This window comes from Aquarana catesbeiana, linkage group LG08, assembly GCF_042186555.1.
Source record: "Aquarana catesbeiana isolate 2022-GZ linkage group LG08, ASM4218655v1, whole genome shotgun sequence".
Lineage (NCBI taxonomy): Eukaryota > Metazoa > Chordata > Amphibia > Anura > Ranidae > Aquarana > Aquarana catesbeiana.
The window spans coordinates 199,214,878-199,235,919 of record NC_133331.1 but is presented as its reverse complement, the minus strand read 5'-3'; the positions used below and the strand labels follow the sequence as shown (position 1 = coordinate 199,235,919).

The following is a 21,042-nucleotide window of genomic DNA, read 5'->3' as shown; positions in this document are numbered from 1 at the left end:
GCACAGTGCTTGTGCTGTGTCATTTGGCCCCCTGTAACACCTGAAATAACTGGATGATCCTGCCTGGCTATACCCTCCCCTCTGTAAACTGACTACAGTGTATCACGGCTGCTGAGCCCTGACACCGTGGTCAGTTTATGTGGTCAGTTCACATGATGCCGTCATCCGCAGCCCTGCTCTCCCCCCTACCCTCACTGCCTGTCAGCTCATACCAGTGCCCCCCCCTTTCCTGCTGGTATCATAACATTATTGTTGTTAGTACAATCCCCTCTATTATAATAAATGCTGTGCCCCACTGTATGTGTTTTTAAAAAAATCCACCAATAAATACCCTATTTTATAGCGCCACTTAGCAGTCACGTGACCAGCCATCTCTCTCCTCCCCCTGGCTGATGTCAGAGGGGGATTCTTGGCTCCGCTCGCTTTGCTGTCAGGCCTGGAGAGGAGAGAGATGGCCAGTCATGTGACCACCGATCGGCGCTAGAAAATAAGGTATTTGCAGATTTTTTACAAAACACATACAGTGGGGCACAGCATTTATTATAACAGAGGGGATGGTAGCAACAACACTAAGTAGGTTAACAACTAGTAGGCTGCTTTCACACTGATCCGTGGGTGCAGCGCACTGCACTGTGGATTTCCTGTGGGTTAGCTGCACTGAGCCATAGACTTCTATTATATCCTGTGGGTAAAGATTCAATGGGGATTGGTCCCATGGAAAATGATTATCCTGATTGTTATTTAAAATCATTATGCTATTCAAAATATAAAATTCTAAATTCTGAACCATTTCATTTCAATATGGCCTGCGACCGGTTACCAAATCACTTAAGTGGCCCTCGCTCTTCAAAAGGTTGGGCACCCCTGGTTTAGTACAGTTCACGCCTTTCTGTCTTTAAGGGTTTGTATTGTAATGAAGTCTCTACAGTTTACAGTGAGCAAAGTTGTAAAGCTAAAAACATCTACAGTCATGTAAAAACACAACTGATAATTACATACAGTATCTCACAAAAGTGAGTACACCCCTCACATTTTTGTAAATATTTTATTATATCTTTTCATGTGACAACACTGAAGAAATTACACTTTGCTACAACATAGAGTAGTGAGTGTATAGCTTGTATAACAGTGTAAATTTACTGTCCCCTCAAAATAACTCAACACACAGCCATTAATGTCTAAACCGCTGGCAACAAAAGTGAGTAAGCCCCTAAGTGAAAATGTCCAGATTGGGCCCAAAGTGCAAGCACTGTCTTAACCCTCTTGGGCATGGAGTTCACCAGAGCTTCACAGGTTGCCACTGGAGTCCTCTTCCACTCCTCCAGGACAATATTACGGAGCTGGTGGATGTTAGAGACCTTGCGCCCCTCCACCTTCCATTTGAGGATGCCTCACAGATGCTCAATAGGGTTTAGGTCTGGAGACATGCTTGGCCAGTCCATCACCTTTACTCTCAGCTTCTTTAGCTAGGTGGTGGTCATCTTGGAGATGTGTTTGGGGTCGTTATCATGTTGGAATACTGCCCTGCAGCCAAGTCTCCGAAGGGAGGGGATCATGCTCTGCTTCAGTATGTCACAGTACATGTTGGCATTGATGGTTCCCCCAATGAACTGTAGCTCCCCAGTGTCGGCAGCATTCATGCAGCCCCAGACCATGACACTCCCACCACCATGCTTGACTGTAGGCAAGACACACTTGTCTTTGTACTCCTCACCTGGTTGCTGCCACACACGCTTGACACCATCTAAAGTACATAAGTTTATCTTGGTCTCATCAGACCACAGGACATGGTTCCAGTAATACATGTCCTTAGTCTGCTTGTCTTCAGCAAACTGTTTGTGGGCTTTCTTGTGTATCATCTTTAGAAGAGGCTTTATTCTGGAACAACAGCCATGCAGACCAATTTGATGCAGTGTGCAACGTATGGTCTAAGCACTGACAGGCTGCCCACCCCTTCAACCTCTGCAGCAATGCTGGCAGCACTCATACATCTATTTCCCAAAGAAAACCTCTGGATATGACAATGAGCATGTGCACTCAACTTCCTTGGTCAACCATGGCAAGGCCTGTTCTGAGTGCAACCTGTCCTGTTAAACCGCTATATGGTCTTGGCCACCATGCTGCAGCTCAGTAGCCTAGGCCATCTTTATGTAGAGCAAAATTTTTTATTTCAGATCCTCAGAGTTTTTTGCCATGAGGTGCCATGTTGAACTTCCAGTGCCCAGTATGAGAGACTGAGAGCGATAACACCAACTTTACCCACCCACCCATTCACACCTGAAACCTTGTAACATTAACGAGTCACATGACACCGGGGTGGGAAAATGGCTAATTGGGCCCAATTTGGACATTTTTTGTACTCACTTTTGTTGCCAGTGGTTTAGACATTAATGGCTGTGTGTTGAGTTATTTTGAGGGTACAGAATATGTACACTGTTATACAAGTTGTACATTCCCTACTTTACATTGTAGCAAAGTGTAATTTCTTCAGTGTTGTCACATGAAAAGATATAATAAAATATTTACAAAAGTGTGAGGGGTGTATTCACTTTTGTGAGATACTATATATAGCTTGAAAAAAAATGACACACATTTATCAAGTTCAAACTGAAAAACATTGTCTGACCTGACAAATCTCAATTTTTAGTGCATCACACAGAATGTGCGGGGTTCACATTTTGGTATATTCAACTTAGAACCTTTGAGATAAGGTTGAGCAGAATTACAGCATAAATGTATGGCCAACAAATCTGCAGGAATGGCATAGACTATAATCCCTAAGGAATGTTTCCAGTGCTTTGTTTAATCTATGCTATAACAAATATAGGGTGCTTTGTAAGTAAAAGAGGGTCCTACCCAGTACTAGATAGATTTATCTGATGTCACTTGGTCTATGTACTGGCTAAAACTTTATATAATTATAGTACAATGATACCTTGGTTCATGAGTAATGCGGTATACGAGCGTTTTGAAAGACCAGCAACATTTTTTTTTTTTGTCTTGATATACGAGCGCTGTCTTGATATACGAACAGTAGTTTTACTATAAAAACAAAAGAGTTATACTCCTCACAATGTTAAGGAGTCTGGTGTTCATCCATGTAAAGCCGCTGTGTATATGTACAGTATAGCTGTCGGAGACACCCAGAGACACTCCCAGTTGGGGCGTAACGTGCGTTCGGAGCACCCGGAAGTGATGTCAACAGTTCCCGAGTGTCTCAGAGTTCTCCATGGAGCCCTGGAAGCCACCATCGCCCCCGAACCTCTGGCCACATATAGCGCTGTATACTGTACACCAGCGGCTTTACTGTAATATACACAGCAGCTTTACATGGATGAGCTCCAGACTCCGTAACATTGTGAGTGTAATTCTTCTTTTTTTTTACATTAAAACTGTAATTCTTTTTTTTTTTTTTTTCAACAGAGGTACAGTATTCCTACTACAGTACTGTTACAGTATTAATATGAGCTTTTGCTCATATTTTAATCATTTTTATATAAATAAATGGTTGTGGAACTAATTATCTGAGTTTCCATTATTTTTAATGGGAAAATTTGCTTTGATATAAGAGTGCTTTGGATTACAAGCATGCTTCTGGAATGAATTATGCTTGCAAACCAAGGTATTATTGTACTACTATATAAATAAAATAAAGTACCTAACAAAATGACCGCTGAGCGTATATTGAGATATAACATTCCAATGCGCTTACTGAATTGAACGCTGAGTTTTGCCGGCTATAATCTCATGACTCAATATTTTGACTAATGAAACACCCTTAGACTTCTAGCAGATTGCTAGAACTGCAGGTAAGGGGTCCTGTGATGTGGCCTTGCATAGATATATGCTTGAAAAGCCATGCATATGATCAAAGATAAACAGAGATTCATGATAAAAAAAGGTAGAAACCAATAACAATTGTGAGTAAATATGTTGTAATGTATCCTCTGCATGTTTACCTGAAAAAAAAGGTAATGTATGCTTTTTTCTGATTTTCTCGTTCTATCAATTACTACAGACACGAAGTGAAGCTGCCATGACAGTTCTAAGTGGGCATGTCGTTGTCTGTATATTTGGAGATGTAACATCAGCGCTTATTGGGCTTCGGAATTTGGTGATGCCACTAAGAGCCAGTAACTTTCACTATCACGAACTGAAACCTATAGTATTTGTTGGATCCTTGGAATACTTAAAGAGAGAATGGGAGACGCTGCACAACTTCCCAAAGGTTTCAATCCTGCCTGTAAGTACTAAGGCAAAGTATGGAGGTCACATAGGGGTGTTAAACCACAAGTGAGAAAATATAATCTTTAGGACAACTTACGATCTTTTTAAAATGTACTGTAAGTCTGGCTATTTTTTTGTTTTCATTTGCATAGAGTGATGAGATTTTCCCTCACTTCCTGTCCTGCTGACAGCTTTTTCACTAGGCAGTAAGGGAGGATAAAACTTGCAACACAGACAGAAATAAAAGCTGGCAGGAGTTTTATCCTCTCCCTACTCAACTGAAAATAAGTATTTTTCATTTCTGTCGTGTGTCCCTGTTGCAGATTTCCCTCTCTACCTGTCTGATAAAACCATTGTCACTGTGACCGTAAGTGAGGGAAAATTTCTACAACAGTGGACTGGATAGCAGTAAAAACTTAACAGGAGTTCTGGCCCTTCCCAACCCTATCCAAATGAACAACATTTTTTAGCTGGGCATATACTATGAGGTTATTTTAAGAGGAATTCATTTAATCACTATATTGTTTATCACAAACCATTACATGATCAATAAGAGCCCATTCACACAGGGGCAACACGACTTCCAGCGTGACTTTGGGAGGCAACTTGGACACGACTTGAGTATGAATCACAGCACGACTTGGGGCAACTTACAACACAACTTGAAGTCGCCTCCAGGACAGGGAACTTTACAAGTGGCCAATCAGAGCTTATCAGCTGTGTGTGAGAAGGAGGGGGCTGGCTGTTTAGTGGAGGAAATTACTTTCTGTTTCCTTTCTGCTTCCTGTAAAGTTGCCTCAGTATGAACAGTGATCAGACTTGGAGGCAACTTCCATTGAAATCAATGGGTACAAGTTGCCTAGAAGTCGGATTGAAGTAGTACAGGAACCCTTTCTGAAGTCGGAGCGACTGCAGTAGTGTACATTAAGACGGATCCATTCACTTACATTGATTTTCTCATGTAGCGCGACTTGGGGCGACTAGGGGCGACTTGGGACAACTTGAAGTTGGATCCAAAGTTGCCCCTGTGTGAATGGGCTCTAATGGTCTATGTTTGATACACATATTGGTATGTTTATTCATTGAAATATGGTATATCTCATAGCCTAATTTATATTCGGTCTTTAGGTTTTTTTTTTTTTATTTATTTCTTAAATTCACGTTAATAATTTTCCTGTTAAAATCATATGCCTAAATTCATGCAAGCTACTTGTTCCTCAATATTTCAATGTCATAGTAAGATTACATATCTAACAGAAGGGTGCAGTCAGCTGGCTGCAGCAAACCCCCTGCAGACTACCCTGTTTCCACCCTTGTATAATCACACAAGCATCTGAAGCAAGGTGACATTGTCGCACTGAATAGTTTTCTGGTGCTCAGTTCAATATAGTCCTTTTCTATTTTGAGTTCATTAGAATGTCCACTGTGGCAATAAGACAGAATAAAAATATATATTTTTGAGCTAGGAAAGAATAGATAGATATTCTTTATTTAACTAACTTCCCTGTTAATATGATCTGATAATGATTACATTTTCCCTCCCTTTCTGCTTGTTTTATCTTTCCTTTAGGGCACACCATTAAGCCGAGCTGATCTAAGGGCTGTCAACATTAACCTGTGTGACATGTGCGTTATCCTGTCAGCCAATCAGAACAATATTGATGATACTTCACTTCAGGACAAGGAATGTATCTTGGCATCTCTCAACATCAAATCCATGCAGTTTGATGACAGCATAGGGGTCTTGCAAGCTAACTCTCAAGGTAAGCTAGTCCCTCTCTCACTTGGCAGTACAGCCCTGAAGACGCAGAGCTGGCATAAGAAATATCCCTCATTCATCTACACATAGATCTGCTTATTTACTTGTGACATTACTTAACTTGCTGATGTGCTTGATGTGTCTCTTGGAGCCTATTCACAGCAGAAGATCTGCACAAGTGCCACGTTAACTGCGTGATTATAACAGAGCCACTACTCTCCAAAGAGAGCAAAAAGAAAGAGGATAATAACTACCTAACAGCGCTATCTTCTGTTTGTAAAAAGCTGCTACATAGAATGGGGAGTGAATTGGAGCAACCAACCTGAAATGTCATTGCTGTTTTTTCTGTAAAAAATGAAGCACGTAGTAAATCAGAATCAAATAGCTATCAAACATATTGTATTTCTTAACCACTTAAGCCCCGGACCATTTGGCTGGCCAAAGACCAGAGCACTTTTTGCGATTCGGCACTGCGTCGCTTTAACTGACAATTGCGCGGTTGTGCGACGTGGCTCCCAAACAAAATTGATGTCCTTTTTTTTCCCACAAATAGAGCTTTCTTTTGGTGGTATTTGAAAAAACCTCTGCGGTTTTTATTTTTTGCGCTATAAACAAAAAATAGTGACAATTTTGAAAAAAACGCATTATATTTTACTTTTTGCTATAATAAATATACCCAAAAAATATATAAAACATTTTTTTTCCTCAGTTTAGGCCGATACATATTCTACATATTTTTGGTTAAAAAAAAAAAAATGCAGTAAGCGTTTATTGATTGGTTTGCGCAAAAGTTATAGCATCTACAAAATAGGGGATAGTTTTATGGCATTTTTATTATTATTTTTTTTTTACTAGTAATGGTGGCGATCAGCGATTTTTATCGCGACTGCGACATTATGACGGACAGGTCAGACACTTTTGGTGCTATTTTGGGACCATTCACATTTATACAGCGATCAGTGCGATTAAAAATGCATTGATTACTGTGTAAATGTGACTGGCAGTGAACGGGTTAACCACTAGGTGGCACTGTAGGGGTTAAGCGTGTCCTAGGGAGTGATTCTAACTCCGGGGGGGTGGGGCTGTGCATGACACGACACTGATCACAGCTTCTGATTACAGGGAGCTGTGATCAGTGTCATTAGGCAGGGGAAATGCTTGTTTACATTAGCATTTCCCCGTTCTTCCCCACCATGAGACGATCGCGGGTATCCCTGTGGACATCGAGTCCGCGGGACCCGCGATCATGCTCACGGAGCTCCCGGCGCACGTGCAAGCCAAAGTACAGGTACGTTAATCTGCCTGTACGTGCCCTTCTGCCTATAAAAGCTTAATTTACAAATTGCGGTCTGTTGGCATTGATGATGGTATATGTACCTGAAGAAAAAGAGAACATTGGGACTTTAAATGAGGCGGTGACCTGGTAAAGTCAATTGCCTCCATCCCAATCTAAATGAGACAACAAGGAGGACTGAGGATTGGGACTTTAGCTGTAGTACACAGGTGTAAAAATTCAAAGTTATTAGAAATCAATAATATGTTACATGAGGGTAAACATAGATAACCAATTCAATTCATTCAATAGATATACATACAGTAATAACAAATTGCCACATAATAATAAGTATCGCATAATACAAATAATGATTTGGTCAGGTAAAACATATAATTAGGTATAAAAACACGGCATATAATAGCTCTATGCATTTCATGGATTCATCCACTCTTCAGGAGCATAATAATGAAGTACATAAATTAAACATAAGAAACAGTATCACCAGAAGGATTAGATGAAATGAAACCCAGACGTACCAAGTAAAATAATAAGTGAAGAGTGAAAATCAGATTACCTAATGCAAACTTGAGTTCAAAGTGATCCAGAAAGTGTCCAAGTGAACAGATGGAGCCACCATGTGAGTCAAACGCCGCAGAATGAACCTATAAGGGCAAGTCCACCACACCCACCAACGTCACGCTGGCGTGCATTGTGGAGAGGAGGCACCTGCAGCTGGGTGGACAAGCCACCCAAAAACGTCATCAAAATCATCCCTCCACCTGGTTGCTCGATGTGAAAGGCGGTGGAAAGTGGCGGTGCCATGGACGTGGCACAGCAGCTCCGTCGTTAGGAGCGTGATGTCAATACGTAGCGCAGGGCGGTCCATCGCAGCTCCCGGAACCCTAGGGGTTCTCTGATTCATGTTGGCATTTTCCCATTGCATAGATACATATAATGTAAGTACTTTTGAGAGTGGCTTGGGGGGGGGTCTTTCCTAGTTAACTTTACCTCCCACTTATTCCATTTTAATTTCTCTTCCTTGACAGGGTCAGACCATATAGATATTCTTTTTATAATACTACAGTACTCATTTATCCACGTGCATGCTCCTGAAGAGTGGATGAATCCACGAAATGCATAGAGCTATTATATGCCCCGTTTTTATGCCTAATTATATGTTTTACCTGACCAAATCATTACTTGTATTGTGCGATATGTATTATTATTAAGGATGAACTCCGGTGTGTTCGCACACTCCACATGCAGAGCCCGCCAGGAAGTCGGCACGGCGCTACGCTAATCACAGGCAGGGAGACATTTTCCCGATGTGCGGCTGTAGAGATCGGGAAATGTCTCACTGCCTATGATTAGCGCAGCACCGTGTCGACTACCTGGCGGACTCTTCACGTGGAGTGTGCGAACACATCGGAGCTCATCCTTCATTATTATGTGGCAATTTGTAATTACTGTATGTATATCTATTGAATGAATTGTATTGGTTATCTATGTTTACTCATGATTACCCTCGTGTAACATATTATTGATTTCCAATAACTGAATTTTTACACCTGCATGCTTCATCTAAAGTCCCAATCCTCAGTCTTCCTTTTTGTCTCATTTATATAGGAATGGAGGCAATTGACCTTACCAGGTCATGCCTCATTTAAAGTCCCAATGTTCTCTTTTTCTTCAGGTACGTATACTATCATCAATGCCAACAGACCACAATTTGTAAATTAAGCATTTATATGGTACTGTATTGAATTCTTTGACGAAACCCAGATACACCACATCCAAAGGCCTTCCTCTATCCAGATTACAGCTCACTTCCTTATCGGATGTTAACAGGTTGGTCTGGCAAGAATGATCTTTCATCGCTGGTTACTAACAATGATACGGTTTTCATCAGTGAAAGTGAACACCAAAGAATAGTCTTAAAATTTCCATCTGTGGTCATGTGACTCCTTATTTTTGTTTGCTAAGCTAAACAGGGAATAACGTCACAACAGTATATAGAAACTTTACAAAAAAAGACCTCAATAAAATGAAGGGGTGGGCAACCACATGGCATGTGAGGTTTATTATTGAAAAATGTCAATTAATGCACTTGGGGCTATAATATGAGTGCAAGTTATTTGCTTGGAGAACCTTTCGGGAAATTGAGGATGGAAAAGGATCTGGGGTTCAGATCACAAGCTCAGCAATTGTATGCAATGTCAGACTATTGGCATGCATTAAAATTGGTATTTAGTCAGAAGATAAAACTATAATTCTTTCACAAAACTCTGGTTTGACCACATCTTGAGTGTGCTGTCCAGTTTTGGTCACCAGTCTTCAGGAAGAATGTGTGGAACTGGAGAAATTCCAGAGAAGGGCAACCAAGTTAATAAGGGGGCTGGAAAACCTCAGTTATGAGGAATGATTACAAACAATAAACAACTTCTAGGGAGAAAACTTTTCAGTCTCAGGTCACTTAAGAAGACACGTGGACACGCAATGAAGTTGGACAAGAAGCTGTTTAGCCCTAAACTGCGTAAGGGGTTGTATACTGTTAGAGTGACTTGGGCATCTTAGTCAAAAATGGCAGTGACATAAACACATACACAGACACAGGTTGAACTGGATGAACCTTACCAACTATTTAACTATGTAACCTTTGATAAACTGTGAATGTTTCTCTCTGGCCTGCTTATATAATATATGAGCTATAGAGCATGATATAGTAAAGTGCAGCGCTACCCCCTAGAGAGCCGCTGGATTTTGGGTCCCCTTATTCCTGCACAGCCAGGCAACATGCATTTTCCAACTACCAGAGTCCGTAACCAGTTGATGGGCTTTTTTTTGGGTTTTATTGAGGGAAATCAACTTGGATAGGGATGAGGGATAACGGTATGCCCATTTTGAACTTGGTAGAACAACATAAGGACAAACTTTTCATCTATGTACAAAAAAAGGCAGATCCTGGACTGTACTACCTACGGAATAATGTCAGTCTTTAATGGATCAGTGTAAAATTTCCTCTTTTAGGAGCTATATGTCCCCTAGGTGAAACTCACAAAGTCCCAAATGCTTGCAGGAGCTCTATGCTCCCTCTGCAGAAAATACCAGAAACTTTTAAAAAACAGTGTAGCCCCCCCAAAAGCCCATCCTGGAGAGAGTGGCTGGCCAGGCAAGAGAGGGGCAGCAAGCATGCCCCCCTCCTCCAACCATATCAGGCCACATGCCCTCAATATGGGGTGAACACTCTGTCAGGGCCACTTTATGTCATGCCCTATGTTGGTTAAAATAAGGGGACTCCCAGATATGCCCCCCTTCCCCCCTTCTCCCCTTCTATGTGAATAAGGGGTATATAGTAACAGTGAGACTGTTGTTATGTTGCTGCTTGAGCCCTAGAAATCAAAGCAGGAAGTTGTCATTTACAACCCCAGGTCCAAAAATTTGGGACGCTGTGTGAAATCTACAAAAAAAAAACAGTGCAATGATTTTAAAATCTCATAAACCCATATACCGTCCATTGAGAGTGCAGTGCGCATGCGCTGGTGACGTTACCGGCTGCCACACATATAAATATCTCCTAAAAGGTTCACGTTTAGGAGATATTTACTGTACCTACGGTTAAGACTTATAATAGGTTTACCTTTTAGGTAAAAGATAAAAAGCTAAATTTAGTACTGCCTAAACCTACCCTGCACACATCATCTGCCATTACATGCAGATTGCTCTGGCCCCAAAGGACTTCCCACAGAGACATGAAATACTACTGAGAATTATGGGAATTGTAGTTCCAATAATATTTTTAGAAGACTTGTAGAATGCAAGATGAATTGCAGATTAAATCTGCTCATCGCACTTTTTACATTCAAATAGAGTAAGTGTTGACCTGTGTTATAGATTTTTGTAAAGATTGACAAGGGGATGAAGTTTTTATAGCTGACATGAATGCTAATGGAGCCTAGCAGAGCTAATAGATGTGTAAACTTGATTAGAGAAAGATGGACTTCAGTTGCATTTTTAATGTCTATGCACATCTTAGGAATGTGGAAACTAAAATGTTCCCTTCAGTGATTTGAGAATTGACAAAGAATTCCAAAGAAAAGTACCCATGAAATTCTGCAAATAGAAACTAACATTTTTCTGAAATTTCAGACCGTACACCCATTCTGAAGCAGGGAAGCTGAATTCAGTCATTTTGACTCAAAATTAAATCAATGCTGCAAAAGTAGCATGCAACCCAGAAGTTTGAGATCGTTGGCTTTCATTTGAGGCTTCCCCCACAAATTTATACAGATCTGTAATCATTAGTAGGTAATGAAATGTATTTTTTAGGTACACGTATACCTGAATTTGACTGGTATCATCCTCCTGCAGTCTATTGTAGAGTCTGTAATCTAGAGAGAGAAGCACCAAACCCACAATCCTATACTGTGTGTGTGTGTGTGTGTGTCTGTCTGTCTGTCCTATGCTTAGAAAACCTTGCCTTATTTCTTGTTTCTCGTGAACTCTTTGCTCCTCCTGTGAATTTCCTGATTCAAGCCATGTTTAGAAAGAAGAAACCACCATGCCACCATGGAGAAACTACGTCTTCAATGTATGTTGCCAACATCCCTTAATTAAATGTATAGAGTAAAAAGTACCACCCCCTCCCCTGGTACTATGGGACTTTAAGGGCAAACTATAATAGACATTTATTTTAAACCATGAAAAAGGTTTTTTTAAAGTATTAAAAACATGTTGGTGCATACATCACCATGGAGATACATGATACAAGTTATGATACCAGGCTCATAGGGAGCTAATAAAGGACATGAAGGTTGTTTCTCAATCTCGAAATATATCCCTTCTTCAGGGGCTTAGAGAAGACCATAAACTCGAAGATACTCTAAACAGAACAAAACAAAGAATTTAAGGACATATGTCAAGGCATGAAATACGTACACATGTACATCGTGGCAGCCGTAAAGTCACATACATACCGATATTGCATCATGTCAAAGGTTAAAGATTTCTTAAAAAGTTATCAGATGAAGCTAGGGGGACTGGAGAATTCCCTGTCGGTATATCGCCCAAATAAAAGGGGAACCCCTGAAGCCTGGGATGTCCCACACAAGGATCCCAAAGGAATTGCAGTCACCCCAGAAAGCAAGGAGAGGAGGCTTTCCAGATGTACCTGTAGATTGGCAAGATGAAGATTTTGAGGGTAGGTATGCATATAGGTGGGATGGTTTAACGTGAAAGGAGAGTAAATACATAGGGGTAGACCATAGACACAGTCTAGAGGCCATGATTTAAGCCATGGCTCTGCACTTCCTGTTTGTCAGATTATTGTGCTGTCTCCAGCCAATATCTTGCTCTTGTCGCTTCTGCTGCTATCTGAATTTTCGCTACCACTCGTTAACAAGCTTTGACTTGTTCCTTGACTACATTTCTGCTTGATTCCCACCTGCAACCACTTGTTACTAACCCTTTGGCTTGTTTACTGACTACGCTTCTACTTGATCCCTACCTGCTACTGGACCCAGCTTCCTCACCTCCTGGGAGGGTGATCCTGAGGAATACAAACTGGTACTAACACGCAGCAAAGACCATCTCCACCATCAGGAGCTCTGGTGAACGCTGCTTAGTACTTAGACCCAACACCTTGGGTGAGCCTGTGTCATCAGCCAGGGTGACCTGCTTGTTCACTTATCCGTGCCATTATTCGGTAAAATACACATCCTCTTGTTGCATTTCAGTGCTGCTGATTCTGCAGCTTTGTTGCAGCAACTTCTTGTCTACATGCGATCCAGAGATGGCTGCAAGGAATTTCACAGGGTGGGTTTCCTGATGGAGAAAAATTGCCTGCATAATGTGTGTTACAATATACAGTTTTATTTTATACAGACGTGACAGGGTAATAGCACAGTGGCACAGCTGGGAGATAAGGACCCTATAATAGGAGGGGCCTGGACAAGGCCCTTCATTGCAGATCTTAAGGTATTATTTTGATGAAAGCTGAAGATTTAAGAAGACTGAAAAATGCATTCTCTATAATCTAAGGGACACAGCTTGATGATAATAAGCAACCTAGCATTATACTAGACATTACACACAGAAAACTGTAGGCTAGCTCTCTTGATACTGCAGCCTCCTCCCTCCTCACTTTATCATAGTTTCACTTGGTGTCCTTAGGGGGATGGATGTTGCTTCTCTTCTGCTATATTTTTTTTTCTACTATCAACATCTACCAGTAGAGACATGCCGGAAATTGAAAATCCTAAAATTCTCTACAGTTAACCAACAAACACAGGTTTTACTCTTTCAGCCATTGGTGTTCTCTCTGCAATGGTCTTGCAACCAGTAGTTACAACCCATTTATGCTCCAGTTACCACAGGACTCCGCTATTCAGGTCAGGCCAGTGTATCTGGGGATTCCTTGCTGAGTCATCAGGGCCAAAGCTGCAAGTGTTCACTGCCCTCATCTCTGAAGCCTCAATGTTTTCTTGTTGCTTCCCATGGGACTTTTTATGGCAATATAAATATATGTATTATATACAATTTTTAAGATCATTTTACATAAAAAACACATTCTTGGCAAAAACACATTCTTGGCAGAGTAATACTACATCAAATCAAATCTTTTTTTATTAGCGTTTTCATGTACAAAACAAGTACGACAAGAAAAATACTAAGACAATGCAACAAATAGAGTAGTGTTTCCCACACAGGGGTTTTGAATACAAAATACATGGTACAAATGTTGTCAGTGTGATCAAGTCCAGGATGGCAATGGTGTGACCGTGCAACCTTCGCCATCAGGTGGCAGTATCCAAAGACATGGAGATAATTCGACCCAATTATTCGCACCCAAAACAAAGCTAATAAAAACTTAGCCAGACGTCTCTAGGCCTTTTGTTGTTTCATATCTAGGAAGCCATGGCAGGGTCTGCCAACCGTTTGGCCCATACTTTATCATATTTGGTAGGGCATCCTGTGTTCCCAGACGTATATAAAATGGGAGATTATTGGGTTATTATAGGGTTTTTTCTGCCCTGGTAGAAAGAAGATTGCCAACAAGGCCTAAGATACAGATTTCAATGGCCTGGGGGACTGGTACTGATGTGTAAGTGTTAATGCTGGATACCACCTCCAGCCAGAATCTTGTGATTACAGAGCATGACCAAAAGATGTGGGAATAGTCCCCTTGGGAATAGCCACACCTTCATCATCCTGAGGAATTGGAGGGATTCATTATATGGAGCCTAGCAGGGGTGAAATAAGCTCTACATAATATTTTTTGTACTGGATTAATCTGTCATGTAAAGAAACAAGTGCTTTAAACTGTAGGTCCCATATGTCGTCCCAGTCGTCATTATCTAAGTGTGGTGCATCTCTCAGCCATTTTTCTCTCAGTTTGTCTAATGGAGGCAGGGCAACTGACACCAGGTGAGCATAAATGCGTGATGTGGGCATTCAGTTCTGAGCATCTGTTCAAGCTCAGATTTATTTTATTTATTTCAGGTACTTGTATAACGCTGTCAGTGCTTTACATATACATTGTACATTCACATCAGTCCCTACCCTCAGTAGCTTACAACCTAAGGTCCCTAACACACTTTCATACATATACATGGGCCAATTTAGACAGGATCCGATTAACCTATCAGCATGTCTTTAGTGTGTGGGAGGAAACCGGAGTACCCGGAGGAAACCCACGCAGACACAGGGAGGACATGCAAACTCCAGGCAGATGGTGTCGTGATTCAAACCAGCTCCACTATCCTCAAAGAAGTCAGTGGAAATTGGGTATAGAAGGCGTGGGAGAGCTGCCTTTAGCTAAAAGCATGTGTGGGGGGGACATTAAAGTCTTCAGATAGACAGGTTAAAGGGCATAATGAGCCTTGATCCACTATCTGAGAGATGCATTTGATTTTGTATTTGGTCCACACAATCGCATCAGGTAACATAAAGAAGTGCGATAAGGAGGGGTTCTTCCAGAGGAGTGTATTAGATGACAGCGTGGTGTCAGGGTATTTTTTGATAGCCAAACTGGCCTTCCAGTCTCTAATAGTTGTGGACATAGATGGAGTTAAGGAGCATGGAGCCATGAAATATGAGAGCATGTAGAACCTCCAGGGATCCAACAATGGCTGCCTCTAGGATTGTAGATGAATTAGTCTGGAGAGAGCCACCAAGCGGCAGTAACCAGTTGGGTGGCCAGAAAATATTTGTGAGAGTCCAGGAGAACCATGCCCCCTTGAGAGGAGGGTCTCATAAGTGTGGATAATTTGTATCCTGGAGGGTGAGGGCCCCATAAAAGGGTGGAGAAAAGTTGATTCAGGTGGGTAAAAAAGGATTTAAGGATCCAATAAGGAGAGTGTCGGAAGAGGTAGGTAAACTTGGGTAACACTTTCATTTTTAGCAAATTAACCCACCCCAGGAGTAATACATCTTTTATATAAATGAAAAACCCATATATGACTGGTAGAGATTAGTCACAGTACACCCCATACAGAAATTTCTTCACAGGATGTTTCCCAGCCAGAAAATTCCAGAGCGTCTCAATTTATTCATTTTACAAATGTTCTTCAGGGAAGGGTTTGCCAATCTACAAAAAGTTTTGCAACACATAAATAAGTGTATTCACAATTATGTTATCAATATGTCCCCTTCATTAACCACTTGAGCCCCGGACCATTATGCTGCCTAAGGACCAGAGGTCTTTTTCCAATTTGGCACTGCGTCGCTTTAACTTTTAATTGCGCGGTCATGCAATGCTGTACCCAAACAGAATTTGCGTCCTTTTCTTCCCACAAATAGAGCTTTCTTTTGATGGCATTTGATCACCTCTGCGGTTTTTATTTTTTGCGCTATAAACGGAAAAAGACCGAAAATTTTGAAAAAAAATGATATTTTCTACTTTTTGTTATAAAAAAAATCCAATAAACTCAATTTTAGTCATACATTTAGGCCAAAATTTATTCGGCCACATGTCTTTGGTAAAAAAAATGTCAATAAGCGTATATTTATTGGTTTGCGCAAAAGTTATAGCGTCTACAAACTAGGGTACATTTTCTGGAATTTACACAGCTTTTAGTTTATGACTGCCTATGTCATTTCTTGAGGTGCTAAAATGGCAGGGCAGTACAAAACCCCCCCAAATGACCCCATTTTGGAAAGTAGACACCCCAAGGAAATTGCTGAGAGGCATGTTGAACCCATTGAATATTTATTTTTTTTGTCCCAAGTGATTGAATAATGACAAAAAAAAAAAAAAATATTTACAAAAAGTTGTCACTAAATGATATATTGCTCACACAGGCCATGGGCCTATGTGGAATTGCACCCCAAAATACAGCTGCTTCTCCTGAGTATGGGGATACCACATGTGTGGGACTTTTTGGGAGCCTAGCCGCGTACGGGGCCCCGAAAACCAATCAATGCCTTCAGGATTTCTAAGGGCATAAATTTTTGATTTCACTCCTCACTACCTATCACAGTTTTGAAGCCCATAAAATGCCCAGATGGCACAAAACCCCCCCAAATGACCCCATTTTGGAAAGTAGACACCCCAAGCTATTTGCTGAGAGGCATGTTGAGTCCATGGAATACTTTCTTTTTTGACACAAGTTGCGGGAAAGTGACAATTTTTTTTTTTTTTTGCACAAAGTTGTCACTAAATGATATATTTCTCACACAGGCCATGGGCATATGTGGAATTGCACCCCAAAATACATTTAGCTGCTTCTCCTGAGTATGGGGATACCACATGTGTGGGACTTTTTGGGAGCCTAGCCGCATACGGGGCCCCAAAAACCAAGCACCGCGTTCAGGATTTCTAAGGGCGTAATGTTGTGATTTCACTCCTCACTACCTATCACAGTTTTGAAGGCCATAAAATGCCAAGATGGCACAAAACCCCCCCAAATGACCCCATTTTGGAAAGTAGACACCCCAAACTATTTGCTGAGAGGCATGTTGAGTCCATGGAATATTTTATATTTTAACACAAGTTGCGGGAAAGTAACACTTTTTTTTTTTTTTTTTTTTTTGCACAAAGTTGTCACTAAATGATATATTGCTCAAACATGCCATGGGCATATGTGGAATTACACCCCAAAATACATTCTGCTGCTTCTCCTGAGTACGGAGATACCACATGTTTAGGACTTTTTGGGAGCCTAGCCGCGTACGGGGCCCCCGAAAACCAAGCACCGCCTTCAGGATTTCTAAGGGCATAAATTTTTGATTTCACTCCTCACTTCCTATCACAGTTTTGAAGGCCATAAAATGCCAAGATGGCACAACCCCCCCCCAAATGACCCCATTTTGGAAAGTAGACACCCCAAGCTATTTGCTGAGAGGCATGTTGAGTCCATGGAATATTTTATTTTTTGACACAAGTTGCGGGAAAGTGACAATTTTTTTTTTTTTGCACAAAGTTGTCACTAAATGATATATTTCTCACACAGGCCATGGGCATATGTGGAATTGCACCCCAAAATACATTCAGCTGCTTCTCCTGAGTATGGGGATACCACATGTGTGGGACTTTTTGGGAGCCTAGCCGCATACGGGGCCCCGAAAACCAAGCACCGCCTTCAGGATTTCTAAGGGCGTAAAGTTGTGATTTCACTCCTCACTGCCTATCACAGTTTTGAAGGCCATAAAAAGCCCAGATGGCACAAAAACCCCCCAAATGACCCCATTTTGGAAAGTAGACACCCCAAGCTATTTGCTGAGAGGCATGTTGAGTCCATGGAATATTTTATATTTTGACACAAGTTGCGAGAAAGTGACAATTTTTTTTTTTTTTTTTTTTGCACAAAGTTGTCACTAAATGATATATTGCTCAAACATGCCATGGGCATATGTGGAATTACACCCCAAAATATATTCTGCTGCTTCTCCTGAGTACGGGGATACCACATGTGTGGGACTTTTTGGGAGCCTAGCCGCATACGGGGCCCCGAAAACCAAGCACCGGCTTCAGGATTTCTAAGGGCGTTAAGTTGTGATTCCACTCCTCACTACCTATCACAGTTTTGAAGGCCATAAAATGCCAAGATGGCACAAAACCCCCCCAAATGACCCCATTTTGGAAAGTAGACACCCCAAGCTATTTGCTGAGAGGCATGGTGAGTATTTTGCAGCTCTCATTTGTTTTTGAAAATGAAGAAAGACAAGAAAAATGTATTTTTTTTTTCTTTTTTCAATTTTCGAAAGTTTGTGACAAAAAGTGAGGTCTGCAAAATACTCACTATACCTCTCAGCAAATAGCTTGGGGTGTCTATTTTCCAAAATGGGGTCATTTGGGGGGGGTTGTGCCATCTGGGCATTCCATGGCCTCCGAAACTGTGCTAGGCAGTGAAGAGTGAAATCAAAAATTTACGCCCTTAGAAAGCCTGAAGGCGGTGCTTGGTTTTCGGGGTCCCGTGTGCGGCTAGGCTCCCAAAAAGTCCCACACATGTGGTATCCCCATACTTAGGAGAAGCAACAGAATGTATTTTGGGGTGTAATTTCACATATTCCCATGGCATGTTTGAGCAATATATCATTTAGTGACAACTTTGTGCAAAAAAAAAAAAAAAAAAAAAAAAAAAGATTTGTCTCTTTCCCGCAACTTGTGTCACAATATAAAATATTCCATGGACTCGACATGCCTCTCAGCAAATAGCTTGGGGTGTCTACTTTCCAAAATGGGGTCATTTGGGGGGTTTTGAACTGTCCTGGCATTTTATGCACAACATTTAGAAGCTTATGTCACACATCACCCACTCTTCTAACCACTTGAAGACAAAGCCCTTTCTGACACTTTTTGATTACATGAAAAAATAATTTTTTTTTGCAAGAAAATTACTTTAAACCCCCAAACATTATATATTTTTTTAAAGCAAATGCCTTACAGATTGAAATGGTGGGTGTTTCATATTTTTTTTTCACACAGTATTTGCGCAGCGATTTTTCAAACGCATTTTTTGGGGAAAAAACACACTTTTTTTTAAATTTTAATGCACTAAAACACACTATATTGCCCAAATGTTTGATGAAATAAAAAAGATGATCTTAGGCCGAGTACATGGATACCAAACATGACATGCTTTAAAATTGCGCACAAACGCGCAGCGGCGACAAAATAAATACATTTTTAAAAGCCTTTAAAAGCCTTTACAGGTTACCACTTTAGATTTACAGAGGAGGTCTACTGCTAAAATTACTGCCCTCGTTCTGTCCTTCGCGGTGATACCTCACATGCATGGTGCAATTGCTGTTTACATTTAACGCCAGACCGACGCTTGCGTTCGCCTTTGCGCGAGAGCAGGGGGGGACAGGGGTGCTTTTTTTTTTTTTTCTTTATTATTTTTTTGCTTTTTTATCTTATTTTTAAACTGTTCCTTTCATTTTTATTTTTTTTTTATTAATTTTATTGTTATCTCAGGGAATGTAAATATCCCCTATGATAGCAATAGGTAGTGACAGGTACTCTTTTTTTTTAAAAATTGGGCTCTATTAGACCCTAGATCTCTCCTCTGCCCTCAAAGCATCTGACCACACCAAGATCGGTGTGATAAAATGCTTTCCCAATTTCCCAAAGGCGCTGTTTACATTCGGCGAAATCTAAGTCATGAAATGCTCGTAGCTTCCGGTTTCTTAGGCCATAGAGATGTTTGGAGCCATTCTGGTCTCTGTTCAGCTCTATGGTCAGCTGGCTGAATCACCGGCTGCATTTTCAGGTTCCCTGTTGGGACAGGAAAGCCAGAGAAAAACATGGAAGACGGTGGGGGGGGGGCATTCCCTCCCACTGCTTGCAAAAGCAGTCTAGAGGCTAATTAGCCGCTAGGATTGCTTTTACATGAAAGCCGACCGCTGGCTGAAAAGAATGATACCAAGATGATACCTAAACCTGCAGGCATCATTCTGGTATAACCACTCAAAGTCCAGCAACATACCAGTACGTTGCTGGTCCTTGTTAGGCATATATTGTAAACTTTTTTTTCATGCAGCCTGTGGGCTGAACGAAAAAAAGATATTGATCGGTGGGTATGCCCACCATTAGAATACCTCCCTTCATCCACCCACTTCTAATGATGGGCATACATGCACCATTTATATATGCCGAAGCATGGGGGCATCCTCCCGCAAAAGGCAGGAGCAAATTGCTCCTCCACCCACTGCTGCCCCCACGCTTCGGCATATATGCTGAAGTATGTAACTGTGGTGGTGAAATCACCTCCGACAGCGCTGGAGTCACGGCTTTATATATCGTGGGAGCAAACGCTGTTGCTGTCAAGATAAATAAATCCGCGCTGCAACTGAATGGCGTACCTGAAAACAATAAAATGGTTACCAACAAAACACAGTAAACGGTAAAGTATAAAAAATCTGAAAGGCAAACATGGTAAAACATAATAACAATAAAACATTGCAGAATAGAATAGAGTAAAAAAGAGCAGAACAATAGAGAGAGAATAGAGAGAGAGAGAGAACAATAAAACAACAACTATTTTTGGTTTTTTTATTTTATATTTTTTTTTGTGTTTTTATTTTTTTTTATTTTTTTTTTTTACACTTTTTTTTAGTAACTTTTAACTTTTGTAACTCGTTCCAGGTTTGGGTCTCTCAAAATGCAATGGCATCTTGTGAGACCCTGTGTTAGTGTGCCTAGTCTGTGTAGTGCTGAACCCTACGCTAATACTCAACTAATGTATGGTAGCGTTCAAAGCATTCACCCATGCAAAGACCATGATTGCCAGGACAGGAGGGACAATAAGACCGGGTGTCACGCCTAAATCCGCGCTTGCTG

At 41.1% G+C, this 21,042-nt stretch overlaps 1 protein-coding gene across 24 annotated transcripts in view; it reads left to right on the top strand.

Annotated features, from left to right (window-relative positions):
- Positions 1-21,042, top strand: part of KCNMA1 (potassium calcium-activated channel subfamily M alpha 1) — a 1,086,632-nt gene that overhangs the window by 972,438 nt on the left and 93,152 nt on the right. For all 24 annotated transcript variants that reach the window (XM_073596784.1, XM_073596787.1, XM_073596785.1 and 21 more), the window contains 2 exons: positions 4,019-4,243; positions 5,798-5,990. In XM_073596784.1, coding sequence (XP_073452885.1) covers positions 4,019-4,243; positions 5,798-5,990 — 418 coding nt within the window. The remainder of the gene's footprint in view (positions 1-4,018; positions 4,244-5,797; positions 5,991-21,042) is intronic.